The following is a 21,016-nucleotide window of genomic DNA, read 5'->3' on the forward strand; positions in this document are numbered from 1 at the left end:
AAATTAATTGAAACACATAAGGGGTGTATTTTGGTCAGAAATATAGTAACGAAAGGGTTAAATCTGTTGACAGAATTATTATACTTCATATCTTCACATCATGTTACGGTTATAAGCAAGTGTGTCATGCAAGCAGTTTCAAATCTTCCTGGAAAATCTGTCTGGCCATGGAGAAACATTACCTTGTTTGGAAATGAGGGTTGGTGACAGGAAAGGCACTTGGCCATAAAAAAAAAAAATTCATAAGCTAGAGTTTCCCTAATTCATACAGTCTCCTAATAAGATCTAGAACCACTATAGTTGACAGATGAACAGTTAGTGATACTCTCTGCTGTATTCTATTTCAATATCATGTGATTTTGAGGATATATTTGCTGTCCATTCTCCCACAAGACATTACAGTGCAGCTTTTTGCTTATGAATTAGAGATTTGCCAGCTCTGTCTGACACCTGTGCGGGTGGCACGTAAAAAGCACCCACTACACTCACGGAGTGGTTGGCGTTAGGAAGGGCATCCAGCTGTAGAAACTGCCAGATCTGACTGGGCCTGATGAAGCCTTCTAGCTTCACAGACCCCAGTTGAACCGTCCAACCCATGCTAGCATGGAAAACAGATGCTAAACGATGATGATGATGATTTAAAAAAAGTTTTTTTTTCTAGTTTAATCTAGAGGAATTGGGGTTTGTGCCCTGACTCTCATAGGTCTTTTGGAACTACTAGGATCAGTGCCATCTTTATGTTCAGTTTAAATATCTGTAATTTAGTGTGGTAATGAGCTGATGCTCAAGATGGAAGGAAGAATTGGGACAAAGGGATTAGTGCAAGGCCTAGGGTGGATGAATTAAAAGGCTCCAGTGGAGGTATGTCAAAAGCTAGATGAGTGAAGCTGTTGTAGTAGTGACTATAAATAGATAGAGGTGAGCGGAGTATAATAATAGTTGTGTAGGGCAGTAGGGCAAACATTATGGCATGTTTGGTTGTTACCAGTTTGCTAATACGTTAGGTGGGCCATTTAAGGCGCTGAGCTGGCAGACTCATTAGCACACTGGCAAAATGCTTAGGGACATTTCTTTCATCTTCATATTGTGAGTAGTAATTCCACTGAGGTTGACTTTACCTTTCATCCTTCCGGGGTCAATAAAATAAGTACCACTGGGATCGATGTAATTGGCTTATGCCCTCTCCCGGAGTAACTGGTCTTGTTCCAAAATTTGAAACCAATACAGTTTGGAATGGATATAAGTCAGAATTAATGATGGAAGCATGACATGAGCCTCATGTATTAATCTAGGCATGGGCAACGTTTTTTGAGAAGTAGGCCACATGAAACGAAGCTCACGGTAATTTTTCATTTGGCATGCAATTCACAGTCTCGAGTTGCAGTTTGCCCTTGACTGTATTAGTCACCGTGTGTATAGAAAATGTGTGATTGATATTTGCTGAAATTAGTCATAAAGCAAGATCACTCTATCCCTAACCTCATTTTCCATTGACCTGAAATGCAGTGACCTGTATGCTTGGTCAAATAAAACCAATAACTATGAGAATATATTCGAGGCAATGTAAAACGTGCAGTAATTAATGTAATGCTTCTGTGTAAACAAATGATTTTAGCTAATCCTGTAAGAAGAGTTAAATATGTACAAGCTACTTTCACTTTCATACATCAAGACATGATAAATATGTTTTAAGCTAAGCTGTAAAAACCAAAAGGAAACAACTATAATATAACAAAAAAAAAGCCCCCTTTTTATGTGTATTATGGCTTTACTACACATGTATTAGGAAATTACAGTGGATATCATGATTGTTGTGCATCTATGTAACATCTGTTCTTGTTGCCTTGTGATTGATGGATTCTGCTGTTTCAATAAGAGAAAAATCAACATTTATACAAACTCTGATGATATATATGAAAGATGCTTTCTCTGTTTTTGTTTTTATGCTGTAACATCAGCTTCAAATAGGTTATTAAAACGTCCTGTTATCTCTTAATGGTGTCTTACTCTCTCGCCTTCCCCCTCACTCTGTATGTGTGCTTTTCTTTTCTTTACTTTTTTTGCTGATTAACTGTTCAACAATAGATGTTGTTAACTTCAGTCAAGCTGTCTATTAAATCTGTTGACAGAATTATTATACTCCATGTCTGAAATGCATAATCTTAGCTGTCATATGACTACACTACTGCTGATAGAGGATCTCTGTGATTGTCTGGTGACACTAATTTTTAGAGACTCTGGCTGTTGATCATAAGACATTTAAATAAAACGACTTCTCGTCAAGTGCTTGACTACTTCATCTTTTCATAATTATATTCCTTAATGAGATGATATTGCCTATGTGTTCTAATTCAACACAACCAAAGGTTTTGTAGGGCTTTAGAGAAATATTTGTAGCCCCCCCTCTCTCCCCCCCTCTTGTGTGTGTGTGTGTGTGTGTGTGTTGATGTTTAGCCTCAGGTCAGACTGATAGGCCAGACCTATGATCAGACATTCCAGCTGTGACTATCTTGTCTTTTTAGGAGGAATGTAGAACTGCATCATCTTAAAATAGAATGTGATTTGTGGTGGGATTTGATTGTCGTTTCTGCCATGTCAAACAGCCACCTGGTGGCTCTCTTGGTTGGCAAGTGTGTGTGTGTGTGTATTACGATGGTGTTATGAACTGTTGAAATCATATGTACTAACCGAATAGGAAACCTCTACAAACATTGGCACACAGTGTTCAAATAAATTTGTGTGTGTGTTTCTTTATTTGCTTAGCAATTCTTGAATCATTTTACTTTTCACTAAGACATGCTGCAAGGGAAATAAACTCAAATGGACCAGCAGCCATGAATTTGGATAACTAAGTTAAAGGATGATGTATTGAATGTCACACACACACACACACCCGCGTGCGCGCACACACACAACTGATAACTGAAATTTTCCTCTGAGTTGGAGAAAGGCAGTTGTAATCTAGTAGCAAAAGGCCCTTAATGTTGAGGTATTTGTATTTAGATAGATCCGTTCTGTTAGGGCTAACCTGGGGCTAAATAAGAATGACATTAACAATAAACACTTTAAAAATGGATTTAATTTATGACTTCTAAGATTTAGCTTAGAAGCACCAGAGAGGATTTTAGCACTTACAGCACTTGGGTCTGATGGAATTTGAGGTGGATTTTCTGCAGCTGGATGCTCTTCCTGTTGCAAGTCCTCATCTGTCCCCAAATGAGATATTTCTCCGATGATAAGACATGTTTCCGCTGGATATTGCTAACAGAAAACACTACTTGCATGATAACCATCATGCAGTATCAAAGCAAGGAGACAGTAACACACACATGACAACTTTCTCTGTCATGGTCAATGTGACAATCACACGCTACACACCTTCCTTCCCAGCACTGCTGTAAACAGCAGGAGTGAGCTACAACATTAAAACTTAGTGTGCATGCACAGCAGAGTTCAAATTCAATCTGTGCCTAGTGGCTCTACTCTGCGTGCTTTAGCTCTGTTGCTACGGCAACAGCCCAGATAGTTTTTGATCAGACCTCTTATAGTCGAATTGAATACTTTTAGTCAACATTAGTGCTTTTATTGCTATTTGCTTTCTATCTCTCGCTATTAATTGTCATCTAACATTATGCTTGATAGTAAGTTTTTTTTCTATTGTTCTAAAATTTCTAAAATTAGTTACTTTCTATTTCTGTTCCCAAGTGAGTTAATACCTCCCTATGGCCAGTCATGTATTCACAGGAAATTTGAAACGGCCATTGCTTACATGATGGTAACACTTGTGTACAACTGTCACCTGATGCCAAGGAGACAGTAGTAAATGCACACACGCGTGCATGTTCACACACATTGGTAATGTCGGATACTAGATGATTTGCATAATGTACCTTAGGCAACATTACCCAAAAAGTATAGAATCAGATCCGAAGGGCAATGCTAGAGAGCTAACAACAAAATTGTTAGTGAAGTTTTTTTTGTGGGAGCCTGCGCAAGGAGGAGATAGCAGAGGATGACAAACTAAGCCCTATATCAAGCAGATTAGTGATGAAGACATATATTCAGCAGGTCAGAGGGGTTGCAATTTGATGAATGAATTGGATGGCGACTGGAAGTCACTGGAACTGTACCAGTAGTGCAACTGGATGATGATGATGATGATAACGAGAAGAAATAATTGACACACTGGACCAGCCACAGCTGGGACACCTTTCATTATAGGTATTCTCAGTTAGCCCATTAACCCTTTAGTGTTCAGATTATTCTATCAAACATAATGCTTATTGATTCCCATTGATTTGAATTAATCCATGCATTATCTCATATCTTCAAGATCTTGATGGTGTAATTACTCATTGTAAAATAACATTGTAGGGTAGGTGTGAGAGCCTGGATCTGGTCAGTTTGAACATAAAACAGATTAACTATTTTGGCCGGATATGGCCGGTTTAAATACTAACTTTAACTTTAAGTTAGACGACTGGTATGTTTTATTACTGATGTGGTGATGATGATAACAATAATAATAATCTCTTTTTCTTTCTTTTTGCAGCCGACATTATTTCATGTGTAGAGTTTAATAGTGATGGAGAACTATTAGCCACTGGTGACAAAGGTGGACGGGTTGTCATTTTCCAACATGACAAATCTGTAAGTACTTGTTCTTTTATCTTTTCAGTCATTTTATTTCGTGTAATTTATTTTTTGTACATTTGTATTTAATTGTACTTGTAGTTGCTAGCTAATTAAGCATGATGCTCATAATTTAATTTTTTTGATATTCTTGCATTATTTTTAATAACATTTTAGATTTTCATAGGGATTGTGTAAGGTTAAGCTAATAGAAGAGTAGGTGTCAGAGCCATGCAAACCTGCTCAGATGGTTCTGACTGGTACCAAATGAATTTCCCAAAAGCATCAGTGTAGACATGGAGTAACTGCATCCAGATTGTATCTAGATAGGATATTTTTTTTAGGTGAGCTGATATAGTGTAGGTGTCCACTGTCTTGACCAGCTTTCTATATGGGCTACAAATCTGTAACTACACAAGGTGACTTTGAAAGAACACGGGTAGGGACTCATGGCTAATGTACCTGGAAGGGCTGTAGATAGACACTTCCTTCTTTGGTTAACCCTTTAGTATTCAAATAGATCGTATCTGGCCCACATATTGTACCTGTTTTCTGTTCAAACTGGCCAGATATATCCTTTCACACCGACTCTACAATGTTCTAAAAATATACAATCACGTCATCGAAATCTCAAAGCTAAGAGCTAAGGCATGATTAATTGGAAACAATGTAAATAAATAGGTATTACATTCCATAGTAATCTGAATACTAGAGGGTATAACCATAATTGACTGTTTCTAGTTTCATTTGGAGAGGAAGGTGAGGGCAAGAATGGGGTGAGTTTGGTCCTCTTAATCTCAGCATTCCCCTATAGGGCAGAGAATGACCTCTGAGAGAGACCGTTTAACCTGAGTAGTCAGAATAATCTTGAATTTGTTGGGGGGGGGGTGTAAATCAATTATATCGACACCCCACCACCTGTACCCAACTGGTACTTATTTTATCAACCCCGACAGGATGAAGGGCAAAAATCGAACCATAGCAGTATTTGAGCTCAGAACATAATGTTGGAAGAAATGCTGTTAAGTGTTTCTTCTGGTGCAGTAATGAACCATTCTGCCAGCTCTATGACTTAACAACAACAACAAAAATAATCCTTTCTTCTATAGGCACAATGCCTGACATTTTAGGGTTGGGGGCTAGTCGATAACATCGACACTGCCCCCGCCCTCCTGGTGTTCACCTGATATTTATTCCATCACTCCTGAAAGGATGGAAGGCAAAGCTGACCACGGCAGAATTTGAACCCAGAACGTAAAGCTAGAAGAAACATTGCTAAGCATTTTGTCTGTTATGGTAGCGATTCTACCAGCTCCTGCCTTAATAATGGTAATTATAATGATGTGATAAGAGTAGTAGTAGTAGTAATAGTAGTAATAATAATGATGATATGATAAGAGTAGTAGTAGTAATAATAATGGCCTCTCTCTCTTAATCTTACTTCTGCTGGTTGATTTGGTGTTGGCCATTTCGGCCAAGTACCATTCTAGAAATTGATACCACACCACACATTTTGTCCACCATCGGTTTGTTCTATGCTTCATTTCCTGCACAATTCAAAACACATTTCATGTAATTTATGGCTAAACAAACTTAATTTGTCTATTGACCAATGTGGAGAGTGCCAGGGGCAGTGAAGAAAACAAGAAAAGAATATGAGTGCTCTGTGACATACATTTTCTTGTACTTTCCCTCCTTCTTGGCAGTGATTTTGAAGATCTCTTAGGCATTGCTTAGTTCTTTTGTCTAATTGTCATGTTGTTATTGAAGAAAGTAGTTAGTCATTAATTAACATGAAGAACATTATTATTAATTTGTTTTATGCTATTTTAATTCCTGGATTTATTTTTAATTCATGGGCAACTGTGCAAAATATTTGTTTAATCTAAAATAGGAATAGGTAGGTTTAAAATGAAATTTGGTGGTTGAAATAGGATTTGGTGGGTCTTAAATAGAATTTAGTTGTTTTAAAATGAAATTTGCCTGGTCTAATATCGGATTTGATAGAACTAAATAAAATAAGGCTTCCAGTTTGTATTTGATCTCTGATAAAGACAATGGTCTTAATTTGAGCTGATCCTTGACACAGAGGTCCTGTTTCCTTGTGCCTCTACTTATTTCACTGACCATGTTGATTAGCCATGGGTAGGGAGATCAGTAACAAGGAGATCTGGTGGGAGAACTATTTTTTCTCAAATAGGGAAATAGGTGCTAGCATGGTTGTGTGGTTAAGAAGCTTGTTTCATAACCATATGGTTTTGGGTTCAGTCCCAATGGGCAGCACCTCAGGCAAATGTCTTTTACTACAGCCTCAGGGCTGATCAATACCTTGGGAATGAGTTTGGTAAGCTGGTGCCATTTAAAAAGCATCCAGTCCACACTGTAAAGTGATTACCATTTCGAAGGCTGTAAAAACCATGCCAAAACTGACCTTACCTGTGCTGGTGCCATGTGAAAGGGACTCGGCCTACTCTGTAGGGTGGTTGGTGTTAGGAAGGGTGTCCAGCTGTAAATAAAACTATGCCAAAACAGACACAGAAGTCTTGTGCAGGCTCCTGCCTGGCCAGCCCCTGTCAAATCATTCGATCCATGCCAGCATGGAAAGCGGATGTTAAATTATGACAATAATGAAACTGTGGAAGCCCATCATGTGGGTGGGTGTCCACCCCACCCCGCTATTTGACAACTGGTCTTGGTTTATTTATGTCCCTGTAAACTAGCAGTTCAGCAAAAGGCACCACTAAAATAAACATTAGACTTCAAAATAATTACTGGGATTGATTTCTTTGTGGTGGTACCCCAGCCTGGCCACGGTCCAGTGACTGAAAGAGGTAAAAGATAAAAAGATAAATAAAAGAATTTAGCTGGAATGTAACATTTTCATAAATATTCAATATGTGATTTTTAGTTGCAGCGAGCGAGAAGATTCTTCTGGACTTCTTTGGTTTCATACAACACTTAGGGCACCTTTTCAACAGACCTGTAGGAGGATAAAGTTCTTGCTCAGAATATATTCAAAGTTCTTGAATTCTTCTTCTCTTGGAACCTATTCCATACCATTTTATAGCCATGTTTGCAAGCCTGTCAGAAGATAGACAATAAAATTGCTTGCAAACCTGGCCTCTCTCTCTCCTCTTTTTGATGCCTTGCCATATTATACAAAGAATTTCTGAGAGGCACAAATAATGAAAAGCATTTGATATGATACTCTTGTTTTCTGTATTTGTATTTCACACATAACCTTACATGTTACTCAACATGTTGGATGAACAAATGCCTAGCTTTATGGTCCTTCAGCAATTTTTGAGGAGTGAGATTTTGTGGATACCATTTGTCCTAGTGCTTGACTAATGCTTTATTTTATCAACACCCCAGAGGGATCAAAGGCAAAGTTGATCTCTCTAGGATTTTCTGACCGAATTTAAAGAACCGGAAGAAATACTGCTAAGCATTTTGTTTGCTGCTTTACCAATTCTGCTAGCTTGATAATAATTGCTTCTAACACAGGCACAAGGTCATAGAATTATGGTGAAGAGAACTGGAACGTATACTGTTAGGTATTTTTGCACTATGCTCTGATGATCTTCCAATTCTATAACAGTAAATAGTAGTCGTTCCCTTAAGTCCTGATTTGGGAAGCTAATTGAAAAGTACAAAAATAGGATGTACCATTTTCTTGATAGATTTATAGTTGCAGAAGCTTGAAAATGCCTGGACCACTGGCTCAAAATTTCATACACACACACCTACCTACCTACTTCCTGCACATTATGATCATACCACATTACTTGACAGTGAAAATCAGTCAAGTGATATTATATCAAAGAGTAAAGCCAAACCACACCTATTAAAAAAAAAAAAAGGTGTGGTTGAGAGAGTGTCTTGTGTAAATATGTATAATTTTTTTACTTTTTCAGTTCTTTTTTTTTTTTTTTTTTTACTTGTTTTCGTCATTAAACTGCAGCCATAGTGGAGCACTGCTTTTATTATAAAACATTCATATATATATATGTATGGATGTGCATATATATATTTATACACACACACCATCTGAGCATGATCATTGCCAGAGCGGCTATCTGGCCTCCGTGCCGGTGGCACGTAAAAGACACCATTTGAGCGTGATCGTTACCAGCATCGCCTTACTAGCATCTGTGCCGGTGGCATGTGTAAAAGATTCGAGCGAGGTCGTTGCCAGTACTGCCTGACTGGCCCCGTGCCAGTGGCACGTAAATGCACCCACTACACTCTCGGAGTGGTTGGTGTTAGGAAGGGCATCCAGCTGTAGAAACTCTGCCAGATCAAAATTGAAGCCTGGTGCAGCCATCTGGTTCGCCAGCCCTCAGTCGATCGTCCAACCCATGCTAGCATGGAAAGCGGACGTTAAAGGATGATGATGACATACACATGTACGTACGTACCTGTATATATCATTGCTATTATGCAAAACGTTGCTTTTTTCAGAAAAAAATAGTTTCGTCATTCCATAGCAAAACTGTTGTACTACACTTTGACAATTTTCGATATCCTGGCATCTGAAACTGCTAGAGATATGGTAGGTTGACCAAAAGAGCCAGCTATTGCAAGGAAAAATAAATATCGGGAAAAATGCGTGTGACCAAATTTGGACGTATGACAATTTGACATAACAGTAACCATGTCTGTCTGTCTGATTAATGACAGAGATGGGAGATACATTTTCGCTGTGTTTTGCATTTGTTTCTTTTTGAATCTGATTTTTATTGATCTTCTATAATAATGAACTGTATCCTTTAATTTGCTGCTTTTGAATACACATACCAAGAAGAAAACTTGCAGAATAGACGTTACTTTAATGAGATAAATCTTGTAATCACTTGAAGAGACACCTCTACACCAATAGATATGCCTAAACCAGTTGTTCAGTGTCCCACCTGTGAGGGATCAATGCTAGAGGGGTCGAAACAATTGTAGTGATCAATAATTCCTGTATCTTCCATCTTCTGCCCCCCTCGTTAATCAAATACCCAACAAACATTGTGACAGTGAAGGTACTTTACCAGTAAACTACCAGGTGTACACCATACTATTTATCTAATAATAATATATATATATATCCAGAGTATGACTTTAAACTGCATCTTATAGTTGGGCCTTTGTACAGGAGTTTTGGTGTAGAACGACCTCTTAGACACTGTTGTTCCCATGTCTACTCTGACCTGGAGTATTATTACCTATTAGGACCCCAGCTATGGATTACTTAGCATGTGAACTGCTAAATTTGTGAGAGAGAGAGAGAGAGAGAGCAAGAGCGTGCACACACACACACAAAGTATAGGTATATATGCATTTAGATATAATGGACTCTACCTTCAAAGATGACGTATGAGTGTTCTACTTCTGCTTGGATGACCTGCACAAATACTTTGTATTGTTGCAAATCATTTTTCTTTACAATCAAATTTCTTTATAAAAATCAAATGTATGTGCTACGCATTAGCTCACTCACTCCGTCAAATCAACATTGCTTGAATAGGTGTCAAAGTGATCACAGAGCAATGTGAGATTAAGTGTTTTGCTCAAGAACACAATACATCACCCAGTCTAGGAACTGAAACCATGATTACCATATATATATATATATATATATATATATATATATATATATATATATATATACATATATACACACACATACAGGGTGGCCCAAATGTAGGTTTACAGTTATCCAACTATTTTGCATCCATATATTAACGGTTAAGATCAATTTAGTTAATTGGAAGATAGAAATTTAAATGTATTAAAATGTTTTAAAAGAAATTTAAAGTGCTTATGTGATGACTGTAAACCTACTTTTGGGCCACCTTGCGTGTGTGTGTGTGTGTGTGTGTGTGTGTGTATTGGTTAGTTCCACTCTTTTTTTTTTTCTTTTTCTTCTTCTTAGGTATATGTGTGGTAAGGTGGCGAACTGGCAGAAACGCTTGGCGGTATTTTGTCTGCCGTTACGTTCTGAGTTCAAATTCCGCCGAGGTCAACTTTGCCTTTCATCCTTTCGGGGGTTGATAAATTAAGTACCAGTTATGCACTGGGGTCGATGTAATCGGCATAATCCCTTTGTCCTTGTTTGTCCCCTCTATGTTTAGCCCCCTGTGGGCAATAAAGAAATAAGAAGCTTGCTTCCCAATCACATAGCACTGAGTTGAGTCACACTGCATGACATCTTGGGTCAACCAAAGCCTTGTGAGTGGATTTTGTAGGGCGAAACTGAAAGAAGCCAATTGTGTGTGTGTGTGTGGTGTGTGTGTGTGTGTGTGTGTATTGGTTAGTTCCACTCTTTTTTTTTTTCTTTTTCTTCTTCTTAGGTATAGGTGTGGCTGTGTGGTAAGGTGGCGAACTGGCAGAAACGCTTGGCGGTATTTTGTCTGCCGTTACGTTCTGAGTTCAAATTCCGCCGAGGTCAACTTCGCCTTTCATCCTTTCGGGGGTTGATAAATTAAGTACCAGTTATGCACTGGGGTCGATGTAATCGGCATAATCCCTTTGTCCTTGTTTGTCCCCTCTATGTTTAGCCCCCTGTGGGCAATAAAGAAATAAGAAGCTTGCTTCCCAATCACATAGCACTGAGTTGAGTCACACTGCATGACATCTTGGGTCAACCAAAGCCTTGTGAGTGGATTTTGTAGGGCGAAACTGAAAGAAGCCAATTGTGTGTGTGTGTGTGTGTGTGTTTGTCTGTGTTTACGTCCCCATAATTTAGTAGTTTGACAAAAGAGATCAATGGATTAATTACCAGGATGGGGGAGGGCATTCGTTAAACCAAAAATTCTTTAAGGCAGTGCAGTCTAATGACTGAAGCAAGTAAAAGATAAGATATACCCTTGTGCTTATTATTGTTGACCTCTGTCAAGTCACTAAGTTATGGGACAAAAACAAGCCACACCATGTGCAGATGATAGACTTTTGAAAGAAAATCATCACCATTGCCATTGTCATTGATTTATTGTCCATTTTTCCATGCTTGCATGGGTTGGATCAGGTGGAATTTGTTGAGGCAGATTTTTCTACACCTGGATGCCTATCCTGTCACCTACCCTCACCTGTTTCCCATGCCCAGCATGTTTTTGGTGGAAGACTGGAAGCAAACAACACCGCTTGTATGACAGTGGTGCTCATATACAATCATCACATGATGCCAAGACAAGGTTAGATACTAACATAATGTATATATATATATATACATGTATAAATTGTTTGAGGTTGTGTACAGATTTTATATATTAAGGAAAAGGAGGCAGTCAGGATCAGAAGAACTATTTATTTAGCACTTTTGTCCCTTTGAAGGATTCGTCATTAAATTTTTTTTATATGGAAAATTCATACCTTTTAGATATATGTGAGTGAGTTAAAAAAAAAAATCTGGAGGTGACATTGTTTTCTTGGGCAGGCAAACACAAGCCCACGTAACACACCGTTTTGAGTCTCTGCCGACTGAATCTACTCATAGTTTAGTTGGCCTGGGGCTGTAACATATGGCACTTGCTCAAGATGCTGTGAAGTGGAACTAAATCTGAGCTGCAGAATCCAGGAAGCAAGCTTCTCAAATACAACCAGCCATTATTTTTACATATGTGCTTGGTTATGAAAGGGTTATGAAAGGGTTAATCTTTAATCAGTTTAGCTTTTTTTTACTCTCTTTACTCTCTTACTTGTTTCAGTCATTTGACTGCGGCCATGCTGGAGCACCGCCTTTAATCGAGCAACACGACCCCGGCACTTATTCTTTGTAAGCCCAGTACTTATTCTATCGGTCTGTTTTGCTGAACCGCTAAGTGACGGGGACATAAACACACCAGCATCGGTTGTCAAGCAATGCTAGGGGGACAAACACAGACACACACGCATACATATATGTATATATATATATATATATATACATATATATGACGGGCTTCTTTTCAGTTTCCGTCTACCAAATCCACTCACAAGGCTTTGGTCAGCCCGAGGCTATAGTAGAAGACACTTGCCCAAGGTGCCACGCAGTGGGACTGAACCCGGAACCATGTGGTTGGTAAACAAGCTACTAACCACACAGCCACTCCTGCGCCTTTTTAAAATAAATAAAAAAAAAAAAAAAAAAGCAAATATTGTCACTATTCTTTCAGTGCACACCTTAATATTTGCTCTCCCCCCCCCCCGCCTCACACAGCAAATGGTCCATACTTGCCTGTGTGACATTAAAACTTTGCTGCTGCTGGTGGTGGTGCCAGAACTTAACATACAGTACTGACAACTGTTGGCGTAACCAGCTTCATTCAGCTAGATTATATATCATTTCTGCCGAGCTCTGCTGATGTTCTGCGTTGAGTTCTGCAATCAATAAGTATTGCTTGGACTCTGAGCAACACTGGCATGTTGTCATAGTGAGTATAGATTAATTTACGATGATGCTGCCGCCATTCAGCTCTCTAGAAACACTGGTTGTAATTCAGCAGTCATTGATGACTGTATACGCGCGCGCTTGTGTGTGTGTGTGTGTGTGCATACATACCTAATGGATGTGCATACATATGCATGTATGTGTTTATATATGTATGAATTTAACCTATTTCTAACAGGTTGCATCATACTCTTATTAGTTATATATATATATATTATATATATATATATATATATATTATATATATATATATATATATATATATCTTTAAGATATGACAGACAAAATCAGATTCCTTTCTGGCTTTTTTTTTCCCCTTCATATTTTTGTAAATGCAGAAGCATGTACATGTAATTATCATATTTAATATGGTGGAGAAACCAGGAAGAAATGAAGATATACAGCTGTGGAGATAAATATATGCAACTGGTCATCAGCGTTTTGTTTCTCTCTCTCTAGATCAGGTTAGAGCTAGAAACGCAATATTTAAGCATTGATTTCTTGTTAGAATTAAAATTAAGAATATATTGTCTTGCTATTGTCAAGAACTCTAACCATTTCATGTCTAGTTTGCCAATAAGTTGCACTCTATATATATCTTATTAACTTAGCTATCAGGCCATAAACAGCTGATGTATTTATCCATTGTTGTGATTTTATGCCTACTTAAGGTGGCAAGCTGGAAGAATTGCTATGGCACCAGACAAAACGCTTAGCGGCATTTCTTCCGGCTCTTTGTCTTCCGAGTTCAAATGCCACTGAGGTTGGCGTTACTTTTCATTTCTTTTGGGGTTTGTAAAATAAGTACCCTCCCCATGAATTTCAGGCCCTGTGCTTGAAGCAAAAAAAAACCCAGTTTTATGCTTCTAGCGCTGTACCTTAAGCAGAAACAAATATTTTATGCCATGCTCCGTGGGCTGATCATGGGTTGGACAATTTTGTCAATCGATCCGTGTCATGTTCTTATTCAGAGTTACTATCCTCCTAGGTGTGGTCAGGAGAAACAACCCTTGCTTGTTCATTTTATATTGCCTTGAGGCAGGTAGACCTGGAGTAAAGAGGGCGTGTCATTGATGAGGGTGCAAATGATGACAAAAGGACTCTGACAAATTTTGCTGACTGATCAACTGACTGAATGATTGTTTAATCAAACAATTATGATTGGTTAAATGTTAACTGACTTTTAATAATAACAATAATAAAAGAAGTAAAAGAGAACCAGTGCATGTATTATTGGCATAATGACCTTTCTGAGATACAAGTGTGTGTGTGTGTAAATAAATGTGTAAGAGAGAAATTATGGTTTCACATGGTTGTGAACTGTAACGCTTTGGTTTGCAATACTGTGAATTTACTGCATTCACTGGTGTCTAAGCTCATCTGGGATGGGTCAAGCTGGCTTCATCCAGTAAAGGAATTACTCACTACTATTAAATGGAATAACATTCAAAACAGAATTAATATATCATTACTCAGCATTTCTCAATCCTCAGCCAACACACACACACACACACGTGTTTGTTTTGATATTTGCTTTTTTGTCATGTTAGCATGGATTAGGCATATCATCATCCATTGTCCATCCTGGCATAGGATGGACAGTTTGACCAGAGCTGGTAAGCTAAGGGGCTGCACCAGACTCCAGTCTGATTTGGCATGATTTCTATGGTTGGATGTCCTTCCCAATGCCAACAACTCCGAGAGTGTAACAGGTGCTTTTACATGCCACTGGCACGGGTGCCATTTGTGTGACACCAGTATCTGCTATGATTTCACTTGACTTGATGGGTCTTCTCAAGCACGGCATATTGCTTGAAGGCCTTGGTCATTTGTCATTGCCTCTGTGAGGCCCAATGCTCGAAAGGTTCTTTTTATGTGCCACCAGCACAGGTGCATATATATATATAAAGGAATTTTGATGAAGTGGTTAGCCCCACATGGTGAGTTGTAATGTAAAAATATATAAAAAGAGGAAAATGCACACCGTTCACATAGTTTTAATGTTTTAAATGGCAGAGTATTGTGATAGTCGATTGGTTTTGTGTTTCACCTATCATAACAATGAAATTATTGCAATTTTGTATTCTCTTCAGAAATTTTCTTGTGTATGTTCTTGTATGAGAGTAAAAACTTTTTAAGAAAATATGTAATTGCAATACTTTCATTGTCATGATAAGCAAAATGCGAAACCGGTCGACTATCGCAATACTCTATCATTTAAAATATATTAAAACTATGTAAATTGTGTGCATTTTCCTTATATATATATATATGATGGACTCTCTCATCATTAGATGATGTATGAGGGTACGACAATTTCTTGCTGAACAACCACACATGATTTGTTTATAGTGATCAAATGTTTGTATAGACATAAGCTCACTCCCTCCTCAAATCGACATTACCTGTACAGGTGGAATGGGTGCCACATGTCAGATATTGAAATGATCACAGAGCAACCTGAAATGAAGTACTCTGCTCAAGAACACAACTCAACTCCCTGTCTGGGAATTGAACCCATAATCTTGCAATCATGAGTGCAACACCTTAACCACTAAGCCATCAACCTTCACAATAAATATATATGTGTGTGTGTAGTGTGTATATATGTGTGGTGTGTATGTATATATATATATATATGTGTGTGTGGTGTATATATATATACCTTGTTGCGTTCATATTGCTAACCCTTAAAAGTAGATAATTTGTTGATGGGGGAAATGACAAACCTTTTGTCTGTCTTTACGTTCTGAGTTCAAATTCTGCCATGGTCAACTTCACCTTTCATTCCACCCCCCATCCAAATTTCAGGCCTTGTGCCTATAATAGAAAGGATTATTGTTCATGGTGATCATTTGCCTTTGTTTGTGCTTGTGTGTCTGCATATGCATTATCACTAATAAGGAAAACCAAAAGAAAAGCTTGAGCAGGAATTTCCATTTTCCCCCCGCTTTGCGCTTCCTTGGTCTCAGGTTTTTTTGCTATGTATTTTTTTTTATATATAATATGCAAAAATATCACTAATATTTCTAAAATGGTTTATTTACTCAATAATAAACCGAATGAACTCTTCCCACCCACCTCTTAACCATTTCATTACTATATACAGTATATATGTATATACACTGTATATTTTTTCTTATATATATATATTATTTAAAAAACCAAAATACACCTCTCATGTATTTTAATTAAAGTCTAATATTATTGTAAATTTAGACTGGTTTCATAAAACAACTCCAACTTTTTAATTTATCAAAATATTAATGTGATTTTTGGAACACAATTTTACAAACAATTTTAAAAAACAAATCTATTGCTTAATGTTTTTGGCTCAAAGTTACTCTAATTACAGGTAAATATAAATATAAAATTATTCAGTTTTTTTCTAAAACCTCGTCATAGAAAATGAGTTATTAGCTAATATTCAAATGAGTATATGACAAAATTTTAATATAAAAGTATTGTGCACATTATTAGATTATCATATAACTTGAATGCATATAAGACAGGTGTTACAATAAATATTAAAATAGAGAGAAATATTTGATTTTATCTTTGTAGAAAACTAGGAAACTAAATTCACTTGCCATTAATTAACTAAATGAAATTAACTCACATACATGCACAAATACACAGAAACACATTTGATAATGATTCACAATGCAAACTGATAAAAAAAAGATGTCAATCACCTTACAGGTAAATTAAAATTACAGGTAATAAAAAAAAAACTAAGGTAAATTTAGGAAAAATATTTATAAAATCAAATATCTTTTTCTCTTTCTATAATGGAAACTTGTAGAGCACCCCATTCTATATAATGCAACCTTACAGAATGCAAACTGGAAATTTGTTTCAACTGCTTGTCCACTGGTAGCTTTCCCCAACCCTCAATTTTTTTCTAATTTATGGAAATTGGCTGAATTCAGAGGGATATCTCTCTGACAGGCTTCTAGTTTTTCTCCTGACAGTTATTTTTTGGGATGAAAAACCAGCCCTCAACTGCATTGCTAGATCTGCTCACAACTGGTGATGGTCACCTCACTTTTGAGCCTCTCCTGATTTCGTATATAGTGGAAGTGCATTAACAGTGCTCATATTTACTCTATACCAAACTAGGTATTGCAACCATTAATTACCCGGTCTACCAACTAGGTAATAGCTCATCATTTGATTCAGCCAATCTACACCACCCATGTACCTGTTATAATTCAGGTTAAAAAATGGGGTGCTATTTTCACCCACATGTGGTTGCACACAGGTAAATAGAAAACTTAGTTACTTCTTATCTCTGTATGTGGTCGCTTGCAAGTTTCCTTTCTACTGTTGGATTATTTCATCTCTGATTTTTAATTTTGCCTATTTTATATCCAATGGCAGCCCTTTTCTACTGGCAACTACTATAGCACATGTATATGCTGTCACAGTTTCTAAATCTGCTGCAGGTTTGATCAAACTGAAAAACTCGTCAAAAAAAGAATATATCTTTACTACCCACAAGGGGCTAAACACAGAGGGGACAGACAAAGAGATTAAGTCAATTACATCAACCCCAGTGCGTAACTGGTACTTAATTTATCGACCCCGAAAGGATGAAAGGCAAAGTCGACCTCGGCAGAATTTGAACTCGGAACGTAACGACAGACGAAATACGGCTACGCATTTTGCCCGGCGTGCTAGCATTTCTGCCAGCTCACTGGTCAAAAAAATATATGGCTCTAGTTATGGTATCAGTGTGATATATTCCAGACCATATATCAGCCTAGGCCATGCTGGCTTACATTATTCATTTTCCTGATGTAAAAGCTGAACCAACAGCAGTGTATTAACTTCACAAATCTTCCAAACTTTGATACCCTGTTTTGTGGGTTTTCCGGGCATGTATTGTTGGAAATGTACTCCACTGTTATAACCCACCGTACTATCATTGACAAATTGGTATCTCCCTGGTTTGTACAATGTTTTATATGTGTAGAAATTAGATTCCACAGTAATTGTTTTGAAGAAACTAAGAGCAGAGAAAAAAAAAAGTCCAATGGTTTTGTTTCCTGGGAAAGACTATGACTAGGTTCAGTCTCTTCAGAAAAATCAGTAAGAAAGACAGTTTTTAAACTTTTATTCCATTCAGGTGCAAATCCATTTTCTTTGTCGCTGTCGGAGTTGTCAGAATTGCTTTCACTTTTGGAAATGGAGATATCCAATTCATACTCACACACCATGTGGTCTTTGTGTTCTTTGTATATTTTGCTTGAGTTTTGTATGTCTTCAGTCAAAAATCCTTCAAATTCTGATTCACTACAGGATAACATGAAACTGGTGTCCATTTTCTGCCAGTAATATATGAAAAAAAAAAAATTTTTTCAAGCTGATGTAGAAAAAAACCTTGGGGTGGGGTGTCAAAAATCCAGTGGTTAGGTATCATACCAAATACTGTTGGATGCTGTAACTTAATTATTCATATAATGAAATCATGTATTTTCATGAATGTACTAATGAGATTCGTGCTGAAGTTCTCATTTAAATATGACTAGGTTATTTCAGCCATTTTTAGCCAGGTTTGGTAACATTCGCCAATAAAATACAATCACCTTAGTAATGAAAGGGTTATTGTAGTTGTGATACCTGTGCTGGTGGCACATAGGGCCTCATAGAGGGAATGATGAAGACCGAGACCTCTGAGATATGCTGTGACTGTGAAGACCCGACAAATAAAGTGAGTTCATGGCTTGCAGGACAGCCTGCTGTGTTAATCTTGGATTGTAGAGTGACCCGCTGTTCTTGGGGAGACCTGTTGAGTCAAGTACGTCAACACCAACATCAAAATAAAAATCAAATGGAAATTGTAGTTAAGATACCTATGCTGGTGACACGTAAAAAGCACCGTCCGAACGTGGCAGATGCCAGCACTGCCTGACTGGCGTCTGTGTCGGTGACACGTAAAAGCACCAACCGATCGTGGCCGTTTGCCAGCCCCATCTGGTCCCTGTGCCGGTGGCACGTAAAAATCACCCACTACACTCATGGAGTGGTTGGCGTTAGGAAGGGCATCCAGCTGTAGAAACACTGCCAGATCAGACTGGACCCAGGTCGAACCGTCCAACCCATGGACGTTAATGATGATGATCTTGGTTCTATTCTATTTAAGTGTACATCTTTGATGTTCTTAATATGTTTACATACACTTCACTTATTATTCATCAAGTTAATGTCTCTTAGAATTATTATGATTTAAAAATCCTTCTAGCTGTCTACACCAGCAAATTAAAATATTAAAATATTCATCTGTATATTTTGTAGTTGCTTCACCACAGGTCAGTTCTGGTTTGGCAGGCTTCTGAGCTAGGTTGTTTCAGATGTAACTATCTTTTGTTTTTTGAGATAGTGCAGCTTGGATTAAATTATTTTTGAGTTAATATTCTGTTGAAAATTTTTTTTGTCAAAACCACAGAACTGCAATGATTGTGCAGAAAATACCTAAAAATGTCAGATTATGAAAATTGGCTGAAAATTGCAGAAAAGACTTAATTTTTTGATATAGTTCAGGATGGTCATCACCCCCCCCCATAAGCACACACACACACTATATATATATATATATTTGTTCTTCACTCATTTATTATTGCTCTTATTTATGTCCATTGTCTGGAAATCTTTTGTCACACATCTGTGACCTCTTCAGCATCCTCTCCATCCAAGTGTATCCTTCTGCTCCACCTAGTCCATTCTTAATTTTTTCTTTCTATTCAGTGTAAGTTGGTTTTGTGTGCTTGTTAAATACACAATAACTAATAAACGGATTCACACAAGATGATGGGAAGGATGATGTTGGGGTTAAATTAAATGTAATTATTAACAGAGACAGTCATAGAAACACCATGAGGAAACAAAAAAACATTTTCCTTGATCTTTTTATAGAATTTACAGCTAAGAAGCACAGGTGGTCCCTTTAGTTTTGCATACAAATTGGTTTGTTTGACTATCATGCTGATCAAACACATGTGGTTAGGAGGAAAACTTTGTAACACTCAGTCATGTTGGCATCTTAATTATTTTATTCATTTTTTTTTTTTGAGGCGGAGTAGTTGCTTAGGGATTGTCAAATTTGACAGGCAAACTATCATTTATGCAAGCCTGTGTATATGATGTATGTATGTATGTATGTATGCATGCATGCACATGGAGAAAGAATGCTTATTTGGAAAGAATGAGTGACTAAAATAGGGATAAAGGAGATGGATATGGATTTGCTGTCTGGCATGTCTTGTGTGACCATAATTTCCTGTTCTGACTTGTGGTGGGCCTGCATTATTACAGCATCTTTCACTACGTCCCGTTTTATCCCATGTGTTTGTGACTGAGGCGGAGATGTAGCAGTGTGCACGCGTGCGTGCACACACACAACACGTGCACGCACACACACATGCATACCAACATGGTTTGTGTTCCTTAGCTTCTATATACATTATGATGCCACATGAATAGGATCAATCTAGGAAAACTACCTTTTTTTTAAAAAATTCTTTTTTGGCTCTTTTCCCCTCCCAAAATTGATGGGACTTTAACACTACCATCACCACCACTACCCCCTCCAACAAGCAACTACCATTCAGAATAAAATGTTTTTTTTTTCCTCTTTTGTTATTATTGTCTAAATCCAGGTCAGCCCTGATCAAGCAGACTGGATAATTCAAAGCATTCCAGCCATGACTATGCATAAAATCCAGTACTATATTATTCAACATGCTTGTTTCTAAGACTGTAGTTAGTTAGCTTCTATTTTTAGCAGATTGAGCATCTATATGGAGGCTCCCCGGGGGGGGGGGGTTCCTCCCTTAATTACTGGTAACAGTGTTTATAATTAATAGGTGTGTACTGGGGATAGTAACGGTGGTGGTGTTTAGCCATAGGCCAGCACTGATTAGGTAGACCTATGCACAAAGACACTCCAGCCAAAACCATCCCTGT

General features: G+C 37.7%; 1 protein-coding gene across 3 annotated transcripts in view; it reads left to right on the plus strand.

Moving 5' to 3' along the window:
* Positions 1 to 21,016, plus strand: part of LOC115223236 (serine/threonine-protein phosphatase 2A 55 kDa regulatory subunit B alpha isoform) — a 114,274-nt gene that overhangs the window by 60,338 nt on the left and 32,920 nt on the right. For all 3 annotated transcript variants that reach the window (XM_029793726.2, XM_029793728.2, XM_029793727.2), the window contains exon 3: positions 4,553 to 4,650. In XM_029793726.2, coding sequence (XP_029649586.1) covers positions 4,553 to 4,650 — 98 coding nt within the window. The remainder of the gene's footprint in view (positions 1 to 4,552; positions 4,651 to 21,016) is intronic.

This window comes from Octopus sinensis, linkage group LG22 (genome assembly GCF_006345805.1).
Source record: "Octopus sinensis linkage group LG22, ASM634580v1, whole genome shotgun sequence".
Taxonomy (NCBI): Eukaryota; Metazoa; Mollusca; class Cephalopoda; order Octopoda; family Octopodidae; genus Octopus; species Octopus sinensis.